The sequence below is a fragment of the Suncus etruscus genome, chromosome 4 (assembly GCF_024139225.1).
Source record: "Suncus etruscus isolate mSunEtr1 chromosome 4, mSunEtr1.pri.cur, whole genome shotgun sequence".
Classification (NCBI taxonomy): Eukaryota; Metazoa; Chordata; class Mammalia; order Eulipotyphla; family Soricidae; genus Suncus; species Suncus etruscus.
Genome location: NC_064851.1, coordinates 7,017,994 through 7,043,126, shown reverse-complemented (window position 1 = coordinate 7,043,126; position 25,133 = coordinate 7,017,994). Strand labels below are relative to the sequence as shown.

Sequence of the window (25,133 nt, the reverse complement as noted above, 5' to 3'; positions counted from 1 at the left end):
CTGGGGAGGAGCATTGAAGGTGAGTTCAGGGCTGACTCAGTCTCCAAAGGAGATCTGGCTCGTCCTGCCTGACTTCATGACCTCTGACCCTAGCTTCCTTGAGGTGAATTTCCCCCAACCCATCTTTGGGGCTACTGTCCACAAGGCTCAGTGTCCTGGTACCCTCTGAGGAACAGGGAGCAAAGATTGGGGTATGGGATGGGGTGTTCCCAGCTGGGACCACTTAAGACCTTGAATTTAAAGGCTAAAAGCAAAACCAGGGCTGAAGCAATAGCACAGTGAGGAGGGCATTTGCCTTGCACACAGCTGACCCAGGTTCGAAACTTGGCATCCCATGTAGCCCTGAGTCCAAGAATGATTCCTGGCGGGGCCAGAGAGATAGCATGGATAGGGCATTTGCCTTGCATGCAGAAGGACGGTAGTTCGGGTCCCAGCATTCCATATGGTCCCCAGAGCCTGCCAGGAGCGATTTCTGAGCTTAGAGCCAGGAGGAACCCCTGTGCGCTGCCGGGTGTGACCCAAAAGCAAAACAAAAAAAAGAATGATTCCTGGGTACCATCAGGAGCAATTCCTAAGTACAACCAGGTGTGCCCCCCCCAAAACCAAAAAAATAACAGAATTCAGGACCCTCAGTTCAGATTTTGCCCTCTTTTATTCCACCATTTTTGGGGGGGGCAGAAAGGGGTCCCAGAGGCAGCTAGAGGAAGCCCTAGTGAGATGTCGGCAAGCAGAGCTGCCCTGGAGACCCCCATATTAAGGCATAAACATGGGCTTCATCACCCCTCCCTGCACTGCAGGGGCAGTTGGCCTGGCCCAGGGAGAGGTGGAGATGCTTCTGGGGCTTCATGTAAACAAGGAGGGCGGCCCCAGTGGCCCCAGTCTCAGGGAGTGTGCCCAACACCCTCACAGTGACATTCAGGAGGCCCGGAGGTCCAGTGTGCAAACTGGCACAGGGTTGACCTGTGTGTTCCAAGGTCTGTCCGCAGCTGTGCTCAGGAAATCACACAGTTGTTCGTCTTGGCAGGACTGAGGCTTGTCTTACCTGCAGAGAATGGGGTACGGGGGGGGGGGGAGGTGAGCAGAGCCCCTCAGAACGGGGACTGGGCCAGGTCTGTCTCCCAGACGCCAAGAGAAAGACCTCCCTCATCCACCTCCATCAACAGAGCAAAAGTCTTGGCAGGGGCTAGGTGGCATTACAGTGGGTAGAGCACTTGCCTTGCAAACAGCTGCCCTTTGTTCGGTCCCGGGCACATCAGGTCCCACCAGGAGTGACCCCCCAAGTAAACCCTGAGCACCACCATTTTTGATAAACAAATCAATAAAAGTCTCGCCCAGCAGGATCTAATGTGGTGAGCACAGAGGTTACAGGGGCTCTAAAGGGCCGGCGGCACCTTTTCAGGGAACCCTCCTGGTCAGCCAAGGACACACAGAGGGACAAACCTTCCTGTGCTTCAGGGCAGGCCAGAGGTGACATGGGTAGGAAGGAGCCCCTGCTCATGCTGGGGGAGGGCCCAGGGTGGAGGACCAGGCCAAGCTGCTCTGAGGGAGGAAGGGGATGAGAACCCCACTTCCAGGCCCCTGTTCTGTCCTCTCCAGGTCCTGAGCTACAGCCTCTGCACCTGTGGAGGAAACTACCCATTGCTGAAGGGGGCTCAACCCAGCAACCTGCATTGGCCTTGCTCTCAGGGACAAGTGGCCCATGTGGGATCAACCTCTGAAGCCCCCAGACAGCCGAGGAGGTGCTGATGCATCCGGGGCAAAAGGCTGAAGGCAAAGCGGTCCAAGCCTGAGTGGGTTCTGCTGAGAGGTGCTGGGTGCTGGTATAATAGAACCTTTTTATCTCCCTGGTGGGATTGGGGGTGTCTGAAAGGCCAGAGAAGCTGCCCTCCTGACACAACGGGGTGGGGCACAAACATGGGCAGGCCTCACTCCTTCCTTCTCGGCGTCAGTCAAGGGTGGGGATCTACAGTGGGAAGTCAGGGCAGCAGCTCTAGGAAACCCGTAGGAACCAGTTAGGGCCATGGGCCTGGAGATCACACTGGCTCTTAGTTGCATTTTCTTCCTTGGGGCTGGCAGTACTTGGGGAGTCCGAACCCGGGCCTCCTGCTTGCATGAATCAGCAGTGAACTGATCAGTGTCCTGGGTGGGCCAGCGCCAGTCCCTGAGACCGGGATCTGTCGCAGAATGCAGTGTCGGTCAGGACGCACCTTGCAAAGAACCCTGGGCGCAGGTGCCTAGCACCACCAGTAGGGGGCACTGCGAGCCTTCAAATCAGCAGAGTCACCCCGTTTGCAGCCTCCAGCAGGGCCTGGATGGTATCCGAGGGCTCTGCTAGGGCCACACCTGATAGGGGCCTAACAGCCCCTCGATTTCCTGTCAGTCTCCCTGTCGATGTGTCAGGTCAGCAGACAGAGCCAGCCCCTCTGCCCTCCAGCTTCAGCTGTCCACACCTCCAGGAAGCCACCAGGAAGTCCTCTTGTTGGTGTTGGGAGGATCTGAGGGTTTACTGAGAGGGGGGAGGGTTGCTAGTGGGGAGCTGCTCCGATCCTCCACCCGGGGTCCTGGGATAAGCTTCCACATGGGGGTCCGACCCTTAAACACAGAGACCCAGAAGCTGAGCTTCTGCCTCAATCCCTGGGGTGAAGTCCTCCTGGGCACCCCCCCCCCCCAGCCCGCCTGAGTCATTCCTGCAGGGACAGGGGACTGCGGTGTCCTCTTGTTTCCATGGAAACAGCACCTGGGTGAGGAGGCTGGTCCACCCTCCCCATCCATGGCAACCCTGTCTCCAAATGTGGGGAGCCTGGAGTCCAAGGGGGCTGGGTGGATGGGGTCTGCTGTCTCCCCATAAGACATGCCCCCCATGGCCACCTGCAGTGTCCTGGGCTGTTTTGAAGACCCAGGGAGGGCTCAGAAGGAAACAGGAGCAGCAGAGTCCCAGGCCCACTCAGCTGTGGGGAAGGGGTACAGCAACCCAATGGAGGCACATGAACTCTGCCAGCATGATCTCACCACCAGGAGCCAGAGCTCAAGGATGGGAGAGGTTCAAACAGACTAAAAAGCCCCTTGGACCCTGCTCCACGCAAAGGGCGTGAGAGTTGCTAACAGGTGACACTGTAACTGGCCTCTCCTGAGCATCCCCATTCTTCAGCTTTAATGTGCCTCAGTTTCTCCATTTCTAAGCACTTCCTGGGTTCACTCTACTGCTTGGGAAGCCTTCTTGAAAATGGTCATATTGGGGCTGGAGAGATAGCATGGAGGTAGGGCATTTGCCTTTCATGCAGAAGGATGGTGGTTCAAATCCCAGCATCCCATATGGTCCCCTGTGCCTGCCAGGAGTGATTTCTGAGCGCAGAGTCAGGAGTAACCCCTGAGCACTGCCGGGTGTGACCCAAAAACCAAAAAAATTAAAAATGGCCATACTGGCTCCCAAGTGCTCAGTGTGAGAGAGGAGAGAAGGAAGAGAGTCTGTCTGTGTGCCTCTGTGTTTGTAAATTTGTGGGTGTGTCTGTGTCTGTGGTGGGGAGAATACGGGCCACACTGCCGTGCTCAGGTATCATTCCTGGATCATATGTGGTGACAGGGACTTGGTGTGACAAAAAGTAGCAGAGACCTGACTGCAGGGCCTCCTCACCTGAGATGTTGGAGCTGGAGCCGGAGCCGTCGGCGGGCCTCTTCCCCACAGCCAGCTGCTCGGTGGACATGGAGCCGGCCGTGCCGTTGTGGGCCGCTGGTCGCTTGGCCTTATGGCCGAAGATCTTGCTGAAGCGCTTGTTGCCCGGGGTCACCCCCGCCTCGCCGTTGGCCGCTGCTTCCCCTTTGCTGTTTGGGGCCAACGCAGACCCCCGAGACTTGGACTTAAGGTTCACGTGCAGGCGTGACACCACCTTACTGTCCTTCCGGGCGGGCACTGGACTGGGGAGGGGCTCCACGGGCGGCAGTATCTGCTCCAGAGTGACTAGGTCATCCAGGAAAGCCTGCAGGCGCCGAGTGCCCTCGCCCGTGCCCGTGTCCTCCTCTGGCCCTGGTGTCTCAGCCGCTGCGCGCTGCTGCCGGGCCCAGCGCATCAGCTCCCCGGGAGGCGGACGGTTGCTGGCCACCAGGGCGTACTTGGGGTTGATGAGTTTGCGGGCCACGGTGGCTGAGTACCCGAGGCCATGCCTGCCCACCCCGGCCAGGCCCAGATGCCCGTACAAGTCCACCTCCTCCGAGATGGCGTAGAGCTCCCGGAACTCCACGTCAAAGGGCTCCACATGCTGGCCTGAGAGCACCAGGAGCAGATTCCGGTCCAGGTAAGAGGAGCTCCAGGTAAACCTGCGGGCACAGAGAGCGAGGCAGTGGCACTGGGAACCCGCTGGCAGACCCATGGCGCCCCCCCAGAGCCTCTCCATTTGAAGGGGATCTCAGCCCAGAGGCAGGACACAGGTGATGGAGTCAGGTGGGGACGGGCCAGAGCTTCAGGCCTCACACCTGGAGTGAGCCCAGCGGGGACCCGGACTGGCCCGGTGGGTCTGAGTCCATTATACCCTCGAGGCTGGAGGAACACTGATACAGTGTCCCGTTCCCCAGCCCCTGACAACACGCACCCACACATACACTGAATAAGAGGTGCTGCAGCCCCCCACTGTTCCCTCAGCCTCTGGGGGTTGATTTGAGTGTTCAGGCAGCATGTGAATGAGAGGCAGCCCCAAAACAGGCCTCTCCCCTGCCGTGATCCCCAGATCCCTGGAGCCTGCTCAGCGTCTGTCTCACTTTGTTTCTCACGTTTTCTCATTCTATTCCCATTCTCTCTCTCTCTCTCTCTCTCTCTCTCTCTCTCTCTCTCTCTCTCTCTCTCTCTCTCTCTCTCTCTCTCACACACACACACACACACACACACACCTTCTCTCTCTCACTCTCTCTCCTCTCTCATGCTCTTGTACTCTCATTCTCCATTCTTTTATTTTTTGTTTTTTTGGGTCACACCTGGCTGTGCTCAGGGGTTACTCCTGACTCGGTGCTCAGAAATTGCTCCTGGCAGGCTCAGGGGACCATATGGGATGTCGAGAATCAAACTACCGTCCATCCCGGGTCAGTTGTGTGCAAGGCAAAACGCCCTACCTCTGTGCTATCTCTCCAGCTCCTTCTCCATTCTCTCTTTGTGTCTGTCTGTCTCTCAGATGGATTCTCTGCCCAGGGTCATGTGCTGGGGATGCCAGTCCACAGCCCCCCTCCCACAGCCCACCTGGCATCTAGCCTCAGGGCCTACTGCTCTGGTGAGCTGAGCCCTGAAGGCAGGTGGAGGGAGCCGATTCTCTTTCTAGAAGAATCTAGCTGGGCGGGGCGGAGGAGCACCTACCCAGGGGGACCACCCAGTGGCTCTCTGCAGTCTGAGCCAGACAGAACTGCAACCCGAGTGGGTATGAGACATCGGTGGTTCACACTTGAGCAAGGCTTAATGAAGGCAAGTTGTGCCCCGGCCTTGGGAGGTGGATTCAGCTAGGCCCTCTCCTGCTCTCCTGAACGGGACACAGGTCCCCAGAATTCTCCCTGTGCCCGCTCAGCTCACCTGTAGGATCCGGTGGCCACTTGTTCCCCATCTACCATCAGGAACCTGGAGGACAGGGTGCCCTTGACCCGCCCCATGGGCATGTAGAAGCCAACACCTGTCACGGAACGAACACGGATGTTCTGTGGGGAGAAGATGGAGGGCCTGTCACCAGGCTGAAAACATCCTAAGCCTGGTCTGCTGGGCCAGACTAGAAGGGTCCCCCCACCCCAACCCCTGCCTGGCCCTTGCAGAGGGAGCCCCATCTAGAGAGAAGGGAGTGGTCAGCAAATCTTGCTTGGGGCGTGGGGAAGCCCAGATGGTCTCTGCCAGTGCCTGTAGTCCCCTGAGGAGAATCGCAGCCCTGTGATGGAGGCTGAACGAGCACCCAGCACCTAGCAGCCAGCACTCAACTCCCAGCACCGGGCCAAGATGCCCTGCAGAGCCTCAGGTGCTGGAAAGTTTCAGGCGTGTGAGGCATAGGCTGAACCCCAGTTACCTCCATCACTGCTCCAGCCACCACCACCACCACCACCACCCCCGCCCACCCAGTGCCACGGACCCGGATGCGGAAGTCAGTGAGCTCCAGGCTCTGGCACATTTCCAGGAAACATGGCACCCCCGCCTCATCCAGGATGATGTAGACAGGGACTCGGCGCTTGTAGGCAGCGTCCACGATGTCCTGGAAGATGTCACCATCTGTGAAGAGGTCCATGACCACAGCGATCACCTGAGGGCAGGAATGTGAGGGTCAGGTGACACTGAGTCCTTGCTCCCAGAAATGCATGGTGGGGCCCAGAGAGGGCATTCAGGAACATGGTGGCTGAGCTCAAGCCACCTAGCTGCACCCTCGCGATGTTTCTGGGTCCTCCAAAGTAGCCCCAAGAGGAAGCTATGTGCCATGTTTATCATGACAAATGCCCCCTCGTCGCCCTGTCTCTGCCCACCTGGACTTGGCAGAAGCTTTTCCCAGAGCAGAAGTAGCAGGTGGGGGAAGATGGCCCCAATTCTTTGGATTCAGGCACTTTCCTCAGCTCTAGCCATGGGCTGAAGCTTGGTGTCCCCCCATGCTGACACCCCTGGACCCACCTGTGTCCCAACCTCCCCACCCTCCCCGGATGGAGGTCACATTCAGTCAAGGACTTTGGTTTCAGAAGGTCAGTCTCAGATGTCTCCACTCTAGCCTGAAGGAGCCCCTGCCTGCAACGCCCACCCAAAACTGTGCCCACAGGGATGGGGAAGATGTGCCTGCTCCAGGGTCCAGAAATGACCTGTCACTCCCAACAACTGCCGCAGATGGGTATTGGAAATGAACAGCCATTCCCCACACCAGGTCTCAGTGCTCAGAGGACTAGTGGGTGTGGCCTAGTGACACCAATGAGTACTGAGCTCCAAAACAGAAAGGCCACATCTGTGGGCTGGTGCATGGTCAAAAAGAATGAAAAAAGGAGGGGCCCAAAGCTTGAGAAAATGAGCTGGACAAATCATTAAAAGCCAGTGCTGGAGCCATAGTACAGTGGGGAGGCACTTGCTCTGCATGTGGCCCACCTGGATTCAAGCCCCTACATCCTGCAGGATCCCCAGAAGTAAGCCCTGAGTTACTACTGGGTTTGGCCCAAAAGTCAAAGGAAAAAAAAAGTCAATCAAACATAATACAGCACAATCAAACAAGGCTTATCTTGGGACTGAAGGGCCATTCAGCATCAAGATATGTTTGATTTTAATGATGAAGTTCACATGGATAAGGAGGAAAAACTAACATACTACCTTAATAAGCATTAAAAACTCTCAGATAACACCACCCCTCCGACTTGCGATTAAACTTCTCAGAGTTCTGGGAACAGAAGGGAGCTTTGTTAACCATCCACAGAAAGGGAACCCGAGATGCTGCCCTTTCATCTCGGCCAAGAATGTGCTCACCAGAGAACTCGAGGCCTTGACCAATATAATAAGATCAGAAAGAGAGAAATGAGGGCGGAGAAGACGAGTTTTAGTCAAATGAGAGAAAACTTGCAGTAGATGATAAAATCCCAGCAAAAGGCAGAGAGAGACTGTCAGAGTGAAGAGAATCCAGCAAGGGGGCCAGAGAGGGGAAGTGACTTTTTTTTTTTTTTTTTTGGTTTTGGGTCACACCCGGCAGTGCTCAGGGGTTACTCCTGGCTCTACGCTCAGAAATCACTCCTGGCAGGCTCGGGGGACCACATGGGATACCGGGATTCGAACCAATAACCTTCTGCATGAAAGGCAAACGCCCATCCTCCATGCTATCTCTCCGGCCCCTTTTTTTAATTTAAAAAAATTTTTTTCAACTGAAACCCAATTACAAACATGTTTATAATTACGGTACTTAAACAAAGACACTATTACAAGAAAAGAAATTAAAAATAAATTTCAGTCAGGAAAGTGACTTTTGCAGTTGTTGCGCCACACCTGGTGGTGCTCAGCGGCCACACCTGGCAGAGCGTGAGGGACTCAGATGGCTCTGGGACTTGAACCAGGGCCATGACCATAGCTGCAGGCGAGGCAAGTGCTTCAGCCTTTGTACCATCTTTCCTGCAAGGGATGACTAGTTTTGTTTGTTTGTTTGTTTTTGGGTCACACCCGGTGTCGCTCAGGGGTTACTTCTGACTCTGTGCTCAGAAATTGCTCCTGGCAGGCACAGGGGACCATATGGAATGCCGGGATTCGAAACAGTCTCTCCTGGATCAGCTGTGTGTAAGGCAAACAAACATTCTACTGTTGTGCTATCTCTCTGACCTTTAGGGATGATTATTTTTGGGGGATCACACCCGGCAATGCTCAGGGGGTTACTGGCAGGCTCGGGGGACCATACGGGAGGCCGGGATTCAAAGCACCATCTGTGTGCAAGGCAAACACCCTACCACTGTGCTATCTCTCAGGCCCCGTTAGGGATGATTTTTTAAAAAAATAAAAATAGGGCCCGGAGAGATAGCACAGCGGTGTTTGCCTTGCAAGCAGCCGATCCAGGACCAAAGGTGGTTGGTTCGAATCCCAGTGTCCCATGTGGTCCCCGTGCCTGCCAGGAGCTATTTCTGAGCAGACAGCCAGGAGTAACCCCTGAGCAATGCCGGGTGTGGCCCAAAAACCAAAAATAAATAAATAAATAAATAAATAAACAAACAAATAAATAAATAAATAAAATAAAAATAATGAGCATGAACGATATAATCAACTAAATCCAGAAAATAAGCCATTTGAATGAAACCTTAAAATACAGGTTTGGATTTTTTTTTTTTTTTTTTTTTTTGGTTTTTGGGCCACACCCGGCGGTGCTCAGGAGTTCCTCCTGGCTGTCTGTTCAGAAATAGCTCCTGGCAGGCACGGGGGACCATATGGGACACCGGGATTCGAACCAACCACCTTTGGTCCTGGATCGGCTGCTTGCAAGGCAAACACCGCTGTGCTATCTCTCCGGGCCCTGGATTTTTTTTTTAACCACAACTGGTGGTTGCTCAGGTTTTGTTTTGCTTTGTTTTGTTTTTTTTGGTGCTCGGTATTTACTCCTGGCTCTGTACTCAATGATCACTCCTGGAGGTGCTCGGGGATGGGGTGCCAGGGATAGAAACCAAGGGTTGGCCAACTGTAGGCAAAGTCCCTTTTGTACTTATCGTTCTGGCACCCCAAAATATAGTATGATTAATTATAGATAATTAAAGAGGCACCTTTATATAAAAATTTAGAAAACCTAAAGAACATTTATTTATTTTGTTGTGGGCCACAACTAGCAGTGCTCAGGGCTTACTCCTTACTTTGTACTCAGGGATCATGCCTGGTGGGACTTGGGGGGTGCCAGGGATCAAATCCAGATTAAAGCAAGCACTCAACCCACTGTGCCATCTATCTGGCTCTCCGGAGTAATTTATTTTTTTTGGGGGGGGCGAGGAATATCTGTATTAATTAAGTCAATTTTGGGGGAAAAAACCTAAAATGAAAGTAAAAATAAAAGTTATTCTTTCAGAGAGTCAGAGATAATACTACAGAGTTACAATAATATGGATTAGGATGCTGAGACAGGACGGAACTGACAAAGAGATGAAATGGCACAGAATAAAGGGGCAAAAGCAGCCCTGTCCCTATATGTCAACATGAAGTCTGAGATCATAACTTCGTGGAGAAAGCAGGAAGGCAAGTAAAGGTGGCCGCCTTCCTCACACCCAATAGAAGGGCACATTTCAGTCAGGCCAAGTACCTACATCGTGGCTGACAAAAACAACCAACCGACAGGTGTGTCACAGGGAAACACCTTCTACCAAAGAAAGGGTTTCCTAAAATTCCCCAAGCAGAAATCAGAAAGCAAATGAAAAGATGCAGTTGACAAATTAGGGATTTTCCTCCGAAGTAAGATGCCAGAGACAAAGGCAACTCTGTCAGGGAACTTATTAATAACATACAAGGGATCCCTGAAAACCAGCAAAAAAATAAATAAAAATTTAAAAAATGACAGGGCACTAATTAGAAAAATTGAGAAAGAATATGAATAGGCCAATTCCTAGAGAAGATATCTGAAAGGCTAATAAGAATAGAGAGAGAAGAGGCTTCATTAGTCACTGGAAGAAAAGATTCAAATGAAAGCCAGGAGATAAGAGAGAGAGAGAGAGAGAGAGAGAGAGAGAGAGAGAGAGAGAGAGAGAGAGAGAGAGAGAGAGAGAGAGAGAGCGAGAGAGCTTATTATCTCATTAGGAAAGATTGGAGAACAAGGGAAGGAGCAGATTGGAGTGTCTGAAAAGTTGGTGTTGAGGATGGGCCAGGTCACAGAGCTCAGGGGCGCCCAGAACAAGTCCTGTGTCTGAACACAAGAGCAAAGACAGTCACTGCATATTCCCCATGGGAGCTCAAGGAGTGGGCCACAGTCGCACGTCCATTCCAAGAGAAGGATTCCATTCCAAGCAAGGATTTTTGGGAGGGGTCACACCCAGCAGCGATCAGGGGTTGCTCCTGGCTCTGCACTCAGAAATCACTCCTAGCAGGCTCGGGGGACCATATGGGATACTGGGATTCGAACCACCTCCGTCCTGGGTCGGCTGCGTGCAAGGCAAATGCTCTACCGTTATGCTATTTCTCCAGTCCCTCCAGGAGGAACAAGGAATACACACAGTCAAGGGCAGATATCAGGCAGACAAACAGATGCGCTGAGCAAATTCCATAGGCGGCAATGTGGAATGGCTTAGTGACAAGCATTAAGGGTAGCAGGGAGTGGAGTGTCTACAGCCGGATTCCCTTTATTTAAAGAAAAATGGATGACAGCCCCCAGTGGTGGCGGAGTAAGAGTAGGGCCAAGAATTTGCAGGGAGGCATTGTCCCCTTCTCCCCCCCCCCATGTGTCCAGCCCTGACAGACACTGCCTCTCTAAGGTTCCCAGTGGCACCACAAAAGGTGTGTGGGTGCCACAGCCAAGTTTGTGGGCAAGTACTGAAACCAAGGGTGGGTGACCCCAATTACCGTGGCTGTGGGACAGCACTGGCTCAGGGTCCATCCCTGCCTGCTTGGTTCTTGGAGATTCCAAGTCCCACTGGGCTGGCCCAGGCAATTCCGTTACATTCAAACCACCTCAGGGCTCCAGCCTGCCTGGGAACCCCTGCTACCACCACCAGAGACAGCAGAGACAAGGGCCAGGAGGACCAGGCCATGGAGGAAGCTTGGCCACAAAGAGCAGTGAGTGCAGTTTGGTCAGACAAGGGACCACTAGACAGTGAGAGTTGGGAATGATCACTCTGGACAGAAACTGGGTGCTGGAAGGAGGGAAAGGGATAGGCGTGAGAGCCCTCAGTAACAATATTGCAAAGTGTCTAACAATATTGCAAAGTGTCTAACAATATTGCAAAGTATCTAAAAGGGAGGAGGAGAGAGACAGACTGATACATGTCTGCCCCACAGGTAGACAGGGCCTGAGGGAAACTGGGGACATTGGTAGTGCAAATGTGCACTGGTAAAGGGTGTTGAACATGGTATGACTGAAAATCAATCAACAACTTTGTAACTCTTTGTATTATGAACAACCTTGTTATCATGATGTTTAACTAAAGAAATGTTTTCCCTTTTGGTTTTTGGGTCACACCCGGCTGTGCTCAGGGTTTACTCCTGGCTCTACACTCAGAAATCGCTCCTGACAGGCTCGGGGGAATCATATGGGATGCCTGGATTGGAACCACCGTCTTTCTGCATGCAAGACAAACGCCTTACCTCCATGCTATCTCTCTGGCCCCTAACTAAAGTAATTTTAAAAAAAGAGAGAGAAGGGGAATAATAACAAAACAAAACTAGAAATAAAAATAAAAGTTGTGATCGGGGTCATGGCCCAAAGGGAGGGAAAGTTCTGTCTAGCTGATACCCCAAATCCCCAGCATCACAGTGTGTGACCATCTCCCCTCAAGCCCTGCATCGTGACCAAATGTGCAAATCCCAAATGTTCACCATCACAACAGCAAAGATCAGGGAAAGAAGGAAGGGGGATAAAAAAAAAAAAAAAGGCATGAAAAAAATAACACAGTCGACTTCAGGGATTCAGGGCAAGGATGGCCAAAGAGGAAGCTGCAGCAGGGACACCACTGGGCACTGACAAATGGCAGAGGCCTGGAGCGGGACGTGAGCTGCTCAGTTCTATGCCCAGCCACACACAGGCCCTCCAGAGCGGCCCAGCTCCAGCTCAGCAAATGAGATCCAATAGGGTCAGAATCTGAACCCGATTCCATGGCCGCCTGGTCTCCCAGCCAGACTTGCCCAGGTGCATGGCTCATCTCTAGGCAGGTTGGGCCTTTGTTTGCTATAGCATCTCGCTTCCTTCCTGGAGCTTGCTGGGGAGACACTGGGCACAGCCTGGCTGGTTCCAGGACTCATCCCGGCTGCCGTGCTGGGATGGAGAATGCAAAATGGGAGTCGAAGCAGGACACAAGGGGCTGGCCCGCTGCGGTGGAGGGAGTCAGACACTCCTCCCCACTGTGCCCAGGGACCCTCAAAGACCTCCTGCCTCCCACCCTCCCCGAATTTAGAAGCTGGGTCTATGGTGGAGCTCCCCGGTGGAGCCCAGCCATCTGCGTGCCGACCAATTAGACAATGAAATATCTGGAGTCAGGGTGGAAAGCGAAATCAATTGCTCGCCGCCTCCTGCCTGCGATCCCGTTGTGGAGGAGAAGGTGATAATTACCACCGCTTTGGTCTCTGAGGGCACCGCTTGACATTCAGTTCCACGGAGTCTGGGTGGGAGGTGGAGGGAGCCTGCGCCCGCCTCCGCCACCTGCCCGCACACATGTGACTCTCTACCAGGGACCTGGCAGGTTTGGGGTATACGGGTCATCCCTCTGCTATTCATCAGGGTGCCAAGGAAGGGCCTCCCGGCTTGGTTCACGAGCCCAGGACCCAGCATTAGTTGGGGCATAAAGTCACCCTCCACCTGTGCAGGGGGCCTGGACCTCCGTGGGAGGTTAATTTCGGGCTTCTACCAGGCTCTGATGAAGCCCCACCTCTTCTTGGGGGGTGTCTGGTTAGTTCGAAGCAGTGGCTCCTGCCCTCATTATCTCCCCATCCCGGTGGCTGGTGGGGGGGCAGGGGCGGGTGAACCTTGGGGAGTCCCTGTGTGTCTCTCATTCCACTTTAATTAAACTGCCGTTTTTCCCACTCCCTGCCAGACCCCGCAGAGACTATTCCACAGAGACCAAAGACACTCCAGCTTCCCGCCTGCCCACAGCCACAGCAGCTCTAAGGAGCATCGGGGATGGTACACCAGATGCAAGGGAGAAACCCAGACTGGCTGGCCCCTGCTCCTGGGGTCTCCAGCGTAGAGAGCCAAGACCAGCAGCCTGAAAGCCCCTCAGCTCCACCACCCGCAAGCCCAGGCTCCAGGCCTCTCCCTTCTACCCTTTGGGTCACTGCTGAGTGACCTGCAGGACGACCTATGGCAACGCCCCACTTGCTCTTGGCTACCTGAGGCTTTATGTTCAGCCACAATGCAGGGCCTTCTCTGGGGCTGCCGTCCTGGGCATGGCGGGATGCTGAGTGCTATGTTGGCACCGACACCCTGAGAGGTGACAACATAAACTGTAGCAGCAAAACTGCTTCAACGTCCCTGTCCCCAGCCCAAACCACTGTTCACATCAGGCAGCTCCGTGTCCCTTTGCTCCCACCAGGGCCAGTGTCCTCCATGGGATGACTGAGCTCTGCAGGCAGGAGGTAGAGCTGTCAGCACCCCACCCAGGAGTGCTCCCACACTCTGCAGCCTTCTCCTGTGGGTCATAACCCCCACTGGGCACCTCCAGGCTGCCTCCCTGTGGACCAGATCTGGTGGGGCCATCACTAGGTCACCCAGATCCCAAACTAGGTGGATGGAGGGAAACGGTGCGGGTTGAGTTCTCCAGCAGAGGACAGACCCTGTGTCCTCTGGAGCAAGGACAAAGTATATTCAGCCACAAAGCACTAGACCAGAGCAGTCCAGGGGGGAGCAGACAGGGTTTTGTGTTTTTAATCCCCGCCAGCGTCTCCCTGCCCCAGGGGCGAGCTTCTGGGGCGACTTCCCCATCACTAAGTTGGTGTTAATTAGTGAAAATTATCTAATGCAAGCTCATTTTAACATTAGCTTAAAGCTAAACATAATTAAGAAGATAGATCAGCTGCTGAAGAAACCTCAGTGAAGAGACACAAATGACTTTTAGGATCATCTGCTGGTTTGGGTTCCTGGTTGGGGGGATCCGAAGGCCAGACACTACGTACGTGGACAGAGTCCTAGCAGGAGTTTCAAGAAGTTCAGGGATACACAAGGCCCTGCCAGAGAGTTCCTCATGGGAAGAGATAGGGGTGCTGAGCATAGGAGAAGAGGAGAGGGAAGTCACTGAGCCAAGATGCTCCCCGGGTTTCCCTTGGGATATGGGGAGGGTGACCTGGAGGTTCTTGGGGGTCACAGGGTGACCTGTCCTGCATCCACTATCCCGGCCTCTGCATCAGGGATAAGCTCTGAATGTGTCAGGGGCAGTTCTGAAGAGGCCTCTGAAAAAAAAAAAAAAAGAGGCCTCTGGACCCTAAGTTGCTCTCATACAGTGGGGATCAGACTCAGCCAACCCCAGTCTGTACCAGGGGTGGGGCATGAACCCCCCCCCCCACCCTCACCTAACAGGAAAATGAAACACATGCAGGCCGGGTATCTGCAGGCTCGGCAAATCCACTGCTGCACACATGCTGCGCCACTGCCCCCCCCCCCCCATGAGGCTCAAGGCCAGAGGCTTGCTGGAGTCCCCAGAGAGAGAAATCAGAGGTGCAAGGACGCAGATGAGAGAGACATACTCTGCCCCAGCCTGCCCAGGACACCCAGGTGCCGACAGGATACAAATCTGGGCCCCATGCGCTGCCCGGATGCTCAGAGGTGACCAGAGGCCCTACTCAGGAGGCAGACACTGAGGAATTCCCAACAAGGCCTGTCTGTCTCAGAAGCCTCAGGGGACGAGGCTGGGCTGCTGAAGGGGGTGATGAAGGCCCTGCTTGTATCCCAGCCCCAGCTCGGCTCACTCCTGTCTGTCTCCAGAATGTCCAGCAAGTTCCCAGGGCCTGGTCAGACCAGTTGACAGCAAATACATTGGCTCTGGACACTTCGAGGGACTCAGAGGCCCAGTCCGGCCTGAGCTCTTGCTGACCCTTAGAGAGTTTCCTTGTGACCCAAGTCGTTTCCCTGGAGAAGCACCAAGCAAAAGGAAAGCAGGTGCACGATGGCCCCCACGTCCCTGCACTGGGGCCCTCTCAGTGGGCACCCCTAGAAGTGCCATACAGCTCATCCGCTCAGATGCCGCGTTTATGTTTGCTGGGGTCCAGAGTCGGGATTTAAGCAAGAAACGGGAGAACTGGGCCCTTTGCCAACCTGAGTGATGTGGTGACAGGGGCCCAGCAAGGTCAAGCCACAGCCCCTCCCGGCCCCACCCACTTGCAGGGAACTTGGAACTTTGCTCGAAAATTGAGCCTTGAATTTTGTGATGAGTCAGCTCAGATGCTGGAGATGAAGCCCATGTAGCCGGCCCAGCAGCTGAGATCTGCCGGGAGGGAGCAGGGAAAAGCCTCAGGAGCAAGTCACAAGCTGCTCACAGGCCAGGCCAGGAGGCTGCCAGTGACCTGCCACCACTTCCCTGCACAAGGACGCTACTGGGACGCTCTGGGTGCTCCCTGTTTTCTTTCTCATCAGTGTCGAGCGTCTTATTCAGGGCCTTCTTCACCCCTGGCAGCCCATTCCGAGAAAGACCGTAGGATATGGAATGGAGGACACTCGGTTCCAGGGTTGTTGCCTGCACAGTTACTGCCCTGCCCTATTTGAGCCTCTCTCCAAAGCCCTCCACTCTCCCCAAAGGCCTCACTCTGAGTTGACAACTCTCTGCGAGGGCCAGCTGTGCGAGGGCACAGCAGGGTTTGATGGAGCCCCTAGGGCCACGATGGCGAACCTATGGCATGGGAAGTTCGCAATTAATAATTTTTTTTGTTTTGTTTTTTTTTTTGGGTCACACCCGGCATTGCTCAGGGGTTACTCCTGGCTGTCTGCTCAGAAATAGCTCCTGGCAGGCACGGGGGACCATATGGGACACCGGGATTCGAACCAATCACCTTTGGTCCTGGATCGGCCGTTTGCAAGGCAAACGCTGCTGTGCTATCTCTCCGGGCCCTTTTTTGAGTCACACCCGGCAGCGCTCAGGGGTTCCTCCTGGCTCTGCACTCAGAAATCGCTCCTGACAGGCTCGGGGGACCATATGGGATGCCGGAATTTGAGCCACTGTCTTTCTGCATGCAAGGCAAACGTTTTACCTTCATGCTATCTCTCTGGCCCTCACAATTAATACATTTATAAAGAGTTTTTAGATACTAAAATCTTGTTATTAAGGTTTAATTGATGTGCTTGGCACTTTGAGGAAATTCTTTGGTTGTGCGGCAGTTTGGGCACTTGGGACATCACTCTGGGCACATCACTGCCTAGGGTGTGCATTTGGACAGGGACCCTTCCAGACAGCTGCTGCTCTAGGCTCTGGGGGACCCAGCAGGGCCCAGTCTTGGGTGGTGAAAGTTCTCTGACTCCCTTCTCAGAGGAGAGTCCCAGTGGGGAGCCCCAAAGCTCGAAGACACCCACAGAGTCCCTTGGGACAACCAATAGATCCCTTTGGGATTAAAAAGTGTGATCAATTGGGGGCTGTAGAGATAGCACAGTGGTAGGACGTTTGCCATGCACATAGCCTACCCAGAAAGGACGGTGGTTCGAATCCCAGCATCCCATATGGCCCCCTGTGCCTGCCAGGAGCGATTTCTGAGTGCAGAGCCAGGAGTAACCCCTGAACACTACCAGGTATGAACCCCCCCCCCAAAAAAAAAGTGATCAAGCACCCAAAGAGAGCCTACATCTGAGCTGGACCCCAGAGGGAAGAGACACCCCAGAAAGGGTAGAACTTGTCCCCCACCCCCAAACTCAACCAGCTGCAGCAGGAATCAAGTGAGTGGCAGCTGATGGACCTGGGGACGGTGGCCAAGAAAGTGCGTGTCCGGAGGCAGCGTCTGAGCAAGGCGGCAGCTTCTCTATTCCTGGAGTCCTGCCCGCCCCGAGGCCTCCCTGGGCAGTAGCTGCCAGGCAGCACCAGGCAGTCAGCATCCAAGCAGGAGAGTGCTTTGGGGCACACATGCCTGGCCACCATGTCTGGGCACGCAGGTGGCATCAAAGGGCCTTTCTCCCCTGTTCAGCATTAGGTCATGCCCCCACCTCCCACTGCCGCCATGCCATCAGGTCTCGCTCTCTATCTTGTGCCCAGCAGATGTGGGGGCTTCTAGGTCTGCTCCTACCCCAGCGCCCCGCACCCAGTGCACCCAGAAATATCTGATGGCCTGGTCCTTCTTATGGCACCTCAAGGGGTAGGACTTGGGCTGGGGCTCACTCACTCTGCAGAGTTTCCAGTTTAAACAGGTCAAACTGGGAGAACTTCCCCACTCTGCCTGAGGAGCACAGACCAGGAACTCACTCCTGGGTCTCTGCAGGTGCCCTTTCTGCCCTCCTTTAAGCAAAGTACACAAGAGTCAGAGGATCCACCAGAGGGAAAATGTAGAAAAATGTAGAAAATGTAGAAAAACAGTCCTGGATGGAAAGAAACTCTGCCCCACAGTAAACACCATTCACATAAACCCGCAGGCAGGTTGGACCAGACAGCAGTGACCCGAGGACCTCAGCAGCCTGCTCTTAGCCTTCACCTCCACCCCACTGCTAGCTGTCTCCTTCCCCAGCCCCCACAAGGGGGTCATTTTCAGAGGATCTTCCAGGGGACTCCTTTCTCCATTTCCTGGGGTCCAGGGTTGGAGCCAGCCACGTTCCCTGATCCCTGGGAATCCTGGCTTGTCACTGGGACTTAAACCTCCAGGGTTTCTTTTTAACCAAATATACTTTCCCTCTCTATGCCTCAGTTTCCACACCATGAAATGGGGTCAGACTCCAACCCTTCCTTCTTGGAGGGGCCTGTGAGAAGCTGCTGGGAAGACAGATGGGGAGACAGGGATGAAAGTAAGCAATACAACCAGGGTAGGACAGAGCACCTCAAATGCCGAGAGCACTCTCCGCACCCTGTGGCATGTATGAGCACCACGGTGTGTGTGTGTGTGTGTGTGTGTGTGTGTGTATGTGTGTGTGTGTGTGTGTGTGTGTGTGTGTGTGTGTGTGTGTGTGTGTGTCCCACACCTCAACAGCATCAAACAAAGGAATCAGGAAAAGTACCCAGACTGGCCTTTGCAGCACATCCCCCACCAGCACTCGCATAGCTCTGGAAGGGCAAAGGCCATAGATAAATTTTTTCAGGGCTTCTGGCTGGCACCCAGCAGCACCCAGGAAATGGCCACTGGCTAAATAGGATCCTACGGCCAGGTCCATAATACTCATTCAAGGGCAGGAGTGATAGCACTGCAGGCCTTGAGCCTTGAGCCTGCAAGGAGTAATTTCTAAGCCTAAAGACAGAAGTAACCTGAGTGCCACCAGATGTGGCCCCAAAGCAAGCAAAAAAAACTCATTCAAAATACTCAAATGAACTCAGAACACACTCAGAAAACACCAACATATCTCAGTAGGCTGACTATAAGTCCCAGAGGTCTCTGTTCTTGGAGTGCCGGTTCACAAGCTGGACCCCAGGCTGCCAACCGGCTAGCTAAGTAAACCCTGTGGATCAGCCAGCCCCACACGGCTAAAGCTCAGCCTCACTTAGCCCCAGGGCCGGCATCATGACACACAGAAGCCAGGATTCTGGCACGAGCCCTGGTGAAGTTGGTGACTCACTGTGTGGCCTTCGGCAAATAACGTGACTGTTCTGAACCCCTAACTAGGGCAGATACTTGTGCCACCTGGTTGTGGGGGAAAAGCAACAAGAGAAAATTAAGGCAACTAGCCCCGAAGTAGCAGCTGGCAAGGGGTTAGCGTGATAGCTGTAGGCCTGGGTATATTTATTTCACCCCAAGCCCTGCCCCTGCCGTGTCACCCACGTCCTTTCTCCTTTCTCCTCCTCTGTTGTAACTTGCCCTTTTTCTCCGGCAGGATGAAGCAAACAAAGAAAGTTCAGGTGGACCAGGAAGACTGACTTAGGGAAGAAATATGGAATATGGAGCTGAGCAAAAACAACTTTCTTCTGGCCTTTAGTCTAGCCAGCTGTCTGCACCAACCCTTTCCAGGAAGCGGAACCCTAGGACTAGCCTTTCTTAGGGGAATTTTCTCACTTTACGCAAGCCTTTTCTGCTTCCAGGAACAAACAGGGCTCTGGCCTCCATTTCTCTCTGTATTCTGAATTGGGCATCCCAAAGAGGCTGGTGCGTCTTCACAAACCTGAGCGTTGTCAGAAGCTAGATTTAGCACAGACAAGGACAAATAGAAGTAGGATAGACAGAATGCCCCATTCAACTCGGATTTCCGAGACACAACCAAGCCCTTCAGTATCAATGAGCAGGTCTGGTGAACACTAAAGAAAGTCTTTGTTGCATCTCTGAGATGAAGACGGAACCAATGGTCCCCCCAGGTGACCTGGGCCCTACCCTACAGAGCTCCCGCCAGGCATGGACTATTAAGGTGGGGATCTGGCCAGCACATTCCGGGTCGCCCCACCATGAACAATTCCCTTCTTCTGCCCACACAGTCCAGCAGCCGGGGCACTAGTGGCTGCTCAGATCTCTTTCTCCCGGGCCTCTGAGCTTGGGTAAGAGTTTGAGAGGCAGAAATTGGGGCCAGACTGGCTCTGGGGTGCCTCCTTTACAGCAACGTGTTGGAGGTAGGAACCCATGCCAGCCTCCTTCAGGGTGCTTAAGGATCCAAGGAGAAAACATGGGAAACGTGAGGGCTGGTCAATGATTACCCAGCGGGGCCCCTTTTCCCACAGGCCCTGCAAGGGGGAAGGCAGGTGCCTTAAGTTGACAGAATGATGCCTAGTAACTTGGGGAACACGGTCACTGGCGTCCTTTCTGGGGATGACAGAAGGAGGAACTGGGGGGACTTTCTTTGTGAGGTTGGTTGGGCCAGGCGGCTGGACCCAAGCTGAGAGAGAGGAGACGGATGAGACTCAGAGAGGAGACAAAGAGAAAGAGACTGAGAGAAGGAGAGACAGAGACTGAAAGAGGAGGCAGACAGAGTGGAAGACTGAAGAGAGATGGAGAAGAGAGGAGAGACAGAGAAGAAAGATAGAGACAGAGACTGGAAGAGGCGACAGAGAAAGAGCGAGAGACTGAAGAGACAGAGTCAGAGACAGAGCGACTACGAAAGGAAAGAGAGACAGACTGAAAGAGGAGACAGAGCAGAGTGAGAGACTGAGAGACGGAGACAGACAGAGACAGAAACTGAGATGAAGACAGAGACAGAGTGAGAGACTGAAGAGACAGAGAGACAGAGAGAAAGACTACGAGAGGAAAGACAGAGACAGAGACTGAAAGGCGACAGAGACAGAATGAGAGACTGAAGAGAAACAGAGACTGAGATGGAGACAGAGAGGAGAGAAACTGCGAGAGGAAAGGTAGAGACAGAGACTGAAGAAAGACGGAGACAGACAGAGACAGAGTGAGAGACGGAGACAGAGACAGAAAGACTGTGAGAGGAAAGACAGCGACTGAAAGGAGACAGAGTGAGAGACTGAAGAGACAGAGAGAGACAGAGACAGAGACTGCATGAGGAAAGATAAGAGACAGACTGAAAGGAGACAGAGAGACTGCGTGAGGAAAGATAAGAGACAGAGACAGAGTGAGAGACTGAAGAGACAGAGACAGAGAGATTGCATGAGGAAAGATAACAGACTGAAAGGAGGCAGAGACAGCGAGAGACAGAGACAGAGAGACTGCGTGAGGAAAGATAAGAGACAGACTGAAAGGAGACAGAGACAGAGTGAGAGACTGAAGAGACAGAGAGACAGAGACAAAGTGAGAGACTGAAGAGACAGAGAGACTGCGTGAGGAAAGACAAGAGACAGAGACAGAGTGAGAGACTGAAGAGACAGAGTGAGAGACTGAAGAGACAGAGAGATTGCATGAGGAAAGATAACAGACTGAAAGGAGGCAGAGACAGAGACAGAGAGACTGCGTGAGGAAAGATAAGAGACAGACTGAAAGGAGACAGAGACAGAGTGAGAGACTGAAGAGACAGAGAGACAAAGACAGAGACTGCGTGAGGAAAGACAAGAGACAGAGACTGAAAGGAGACAGAGACAGAGACTGACAGGAGACAGAGACAGAGTGAGACAAAGACAGAGAGACTGCGTGAGGAAAGACAAGAGCCAGAGACTGAAAGGAGACAGAGACAGAGTGAGAGACTGAAGAGACAGAGGGAGACAGAGACAGAGACTGCGTGAGGAAAGACAAGAGCCAGAGACTGACAGGAGACAGAGACAGAGTGAGAGACTGCAGAGACAGAGACAGAGTGAGAGACTGCAGAGACAGAGAGACAGAGACAGAGTGAGAGACTGCGAGAGACGAAGACAGCGAGACGGGGGCGGGCCTACCTGCTGGGCCTGCTGGATCATCTCGCGGGCCACCTGCTTGAGGTGCGGCGCGCCGTCGTCCTTGGGCGGGTGCGTGAGCAGGGCGACGCGGCTCAGGCCCCGGTAGCAGCCGGCGCGCGTCCAGCCCAGGTCGAGCGGGGGCACCTCGGTGTCGGAGCGGTCGGGCCAGTAGGCCAGGGACTCGGCGGGCGCGGGCCGGGCGCGGGCGGCGCGGCGATCGGCGTCCGCGTCGGCGTCCTCGTAGGGGCGCCAGGCGGCGCGCAGGGCCAGGCGCTCGGGGCCCGACAGGAAGTCCCGCAGCCGCTCCTGCCGGAGCCGCTCGCGGTAGCCGCGCTCGCCCGCGCCCGCGCCGTCGCCCAGCAGCGCCTGCAGCGCGGCCCGTCGCCGCTCGCAGTAGCGGAAGGCCGCCTGCGCCTCGCTCGGCCGCTCGTTCACGTGCGCGTCGTCCAGGCAGGCCAGCTGCGACTCGGCCATGGCGTGCGAGGCCGCCGCGGCCCGGCCCGGCCCCGGCCCCGGCCTCGCACCTGGACGGCCGGGCGAGGCGAGGGGCGGGGCCGAGCGCACCTGGCAGGCGGGGCCGGGGCGGGGTTCGGCCAATGGGCGTGGTGCGTACCTGGCGGGGCGAGGCTCGGCCAATGGGCGCGGCTCGGGGCGGGCCGAGCGTGCACCTGAGGGGGCGGGGACAGGGCGGGGCTCGGCCAATGGGAGCGGACCGGGCGGGGGCGGGGCTCGAGGCGAGGCCGAGCGCGCACCTGGGGGGCGGGGCTCGGCCAAGGATCGCGGGCCGGGCGGGGGCGGGGCCCAGGGCGGAGCTAGGCCAATGAGCGCGGCCCTGGCGGGGCGTGCCCCTGGCTGGGACGGAGCTTGAGCGAGGCTTGGCCAATGGGCTTGGCCGGGCGCGCACCTGGCGGGGGCGTGGCCCGGGGCGCACCTGGCGGCTCGGCCAATGGGCGCGAGGCTGGGCGCAGGCGCGGTCGTCGGGCTGTCAGGCCGTCGGAAGGGATTTGCGGGCACCCCTGGGCGCTCCCCGGAGACGACTCCGCTTCACCGCCAGACCCTCGAACCCTGGCGAGGGCCCCGCGCGACTGTAAATAGTATCTTTAGTTAAAAAATACCTATAGCTTTCTGGGCCCGGAGAGATAGCACAGCGGCGTTTGCCTTGCAAGCAGCCGATCCAGGACCAAAGGTGGTTAGTTCGAATCCCGGTGTCCCATATGGTCCCCTGTGCCTGCCAGGAGCTATTTCTGAGCAGACAGCCAGGAGTAACCCCTGAGCACCACCGGGTGTGGCCCAAAAAACAAAAAAACAAACAAACAAACAAAAACCTATAGCCTGCAAAACAAAAATATATAAACTAATTTGAGCTGATTGTGATGTCTGGATGAATGGCTCCAATGAGCATGCTTTGCAATGCATAGCTTTTCGAAGGGGGTTGAAGCAGGACACAGCAGCTCTCAGCTCCAGAGACATACAGAGACATAAACACGGGGCTTAGCTTGTTCTGATAGTGTTTGCCGAGATCAAATGCGCCCCCCTTTGCGGAGTCTCGAGCCTTCTCTATTTGAGAAGCACTGATCTACAGGGACACCCACCCACCCCCCGTGAGCCCCGTTTCTGGGCTCAGAGCTCACACCCTGGGGCTGTCAGTCCGGCTTGGATGATTATTCTGGATGATCTTGACCAGATTTAAAAAAAAAAAATTAAGGGGGAAATGGAAATATAAAGACTAGACCAATAACACAGCAAAGATGGAAGCAGTGGCGGGGAAATGTACCCCCAATTTTAACTTTGTGTCTGTGTGTGTTTAGGCAAAGGGGACCGCTAGAGACCTGATTACTATACTGATGATGCCAAATATATATCTAGCTCAAGGAACACACACACACACACACACACACACACACACACACACACACACACACAGGTGGAGAGAAAGGCCTGTCTGCCTGAGGGTGGAGCAGACTTGCTTCTCTGAGATCCTGAAATGCTGCCACCTTTGCCCTTTCTCTTGTAAATCACCCTTGATGACTTCTGGAGCATTGGAAGAAGTCTCCCATTGTTTCCTGGCTCCTCTGTAGATTTTCCAACACCTGCACCTTTGTGACTTTCTTTTGTCACTTTCTGCAGTTCTGGCCAGCCCTGAAGGGGGTACAGGGAGGTGTGGAGGCTGAGTCAACCTCCCTCCAGCGTGTCCTCAGCTGCTCAGACTGCTCTTGAGGTGGGAGCACATCCTGGTTTGTCCTGGGGACCACAGGCCATATAGGATGCTAGACTGTAGTTCTTAGGATGTAGAGCAGCTCAAGCACTGGTGGGGAAACACGGCCACTCTGAGGGACATGGTGAGTGTGATGATCAAACGTTCCCATCAGGTGTGCTTGGAGAGGAAGGGTGACTCGGTGGCTCCCAAGTGCTTCATCTCACACCAAGTGCTCAGTAGAGATTTCTCAGAATCTACCCCTAGGAATGCTGGTGTGTGGAGGTGGGGTGGTAATGGCTAAACCTGGTGGTGCTTCTTAGGGAACCCCGAGGTGCTGGGGAGGAAATGGGGGCTTCAACCTGTGGTCTGCTGAGCCCACTCCCTGGCCCCACCCCAGTGCAGATTTTTTTTTAAGAAGGAAGAATGGGGGGCCGGAGAGATAGCATGGAGGTAAGGCATTTGCCTTTCATGCAGAAGGTCATCGGTTTGAATCCCGGCGTCCCATATGTTCCCCCGTGCTTGCCAGGAGCAATTTCTGAGCATGGAGCCAGGAGTAACCCCTGAGCACTGCCAGGTGTGACCCAAAAACCACACAAAAAAAAAAAAAAAAAGAAGAAGAAGAATGGGGGACAGAGTGGTAGCACAGCAGGTAGGGTGTTTGCCTTGCATGTGGCCAAAGCAGGACCAACCTGTGTGCATGCTCCACTTCGGTTCCCCAAGCCTGCCAGGAGCGATTTCTGAGGGCAAAGCCAGGAGAAAGCCCTAGGCGCCTCCACATGTAGTCCAAAAACAAAAACAAAACAAGGAAGGCTGGAAGAGACTTGTGGAGTTTTGCACACTGCAATCCCAGGTCTGACCTTCATGATTCGCTCTGGGCACCACTAGGAATGACCCCTGAGCACAGAGCCTGGAGGAGCACCACTGGGTGTGATACCAAAAACAAACAAACAAACAAACAAACATTAAAGGAATGAGGTAGGACCCACCAGAAGAAAAGTAGGAGGAATTCGGGGAGGAAGCAAGTTCTCCACTAACGTGCATGAGATCGTCAGCAAGAAAGTACAGGGGTGAAGGCGATTACAGACCCTACTTCCATCCCGGGCAGCACATACAGCCAGTCTCTTGTGCATTGCCAGGAACAAAGCCAAGTGTGGCCCCAAACTCTCCATTAAAAAATGATGGCTTCCCCCAGCTAGAGGGGATTCCCCCCCACCCCCCCTTGGGGAAGTAAAGGAGAATTCAGGGTTGCAGGATCTTTGAGGAGGGAGGCACAGCACCCTGTAGGCATCCACACACTTGGCTCTTTCCAGAAGAATCCCCCCCACACACACACACACACCCGCCCCCAAGCCTGTGTCAGGCCCACACAATGGGATAATAATGCTGACTGACCTCCAAGGGCCTCCCCACTGTGAAGGAATTAGACTCAAGCTTGCAGTCCTCA

The 25,133-nt window shown here is 54.5% G+C and overlaps 1 protein-coding gene across 1 annotated transcript; it reads right to left on the bottom strand.

Moving 5' to 3' along the window:
* Positions 1 to 969: 969 nt before the first annotated feature.
* FAM83F (family with sequence similarity 83 member F) lies at positions 970 to 21,966 on the bottom strand. The gene is made up of 5 exons (XM_049771613.1): positions 21,493 to 21,966; positions 6,087 to 6,254; positions 5,546 to 5,667; positions 3,632 to 4,311; positions 970 to 1,042 (listed from the first exon to the last, which is right to left on the bottom strand). The coding sequence occupies exons 1-5, from the start codon at positions 21,964 to 21,966 to the stop codon at positions 993 to 995; spliced, it is 1,494 nt and encodes a 497-aa protein (XP_049627570.1). The 3' UTR covers positions 970 to 992.
* Positions 21,967 to 25,133: the final 3,167 nt, after the last annotated feature.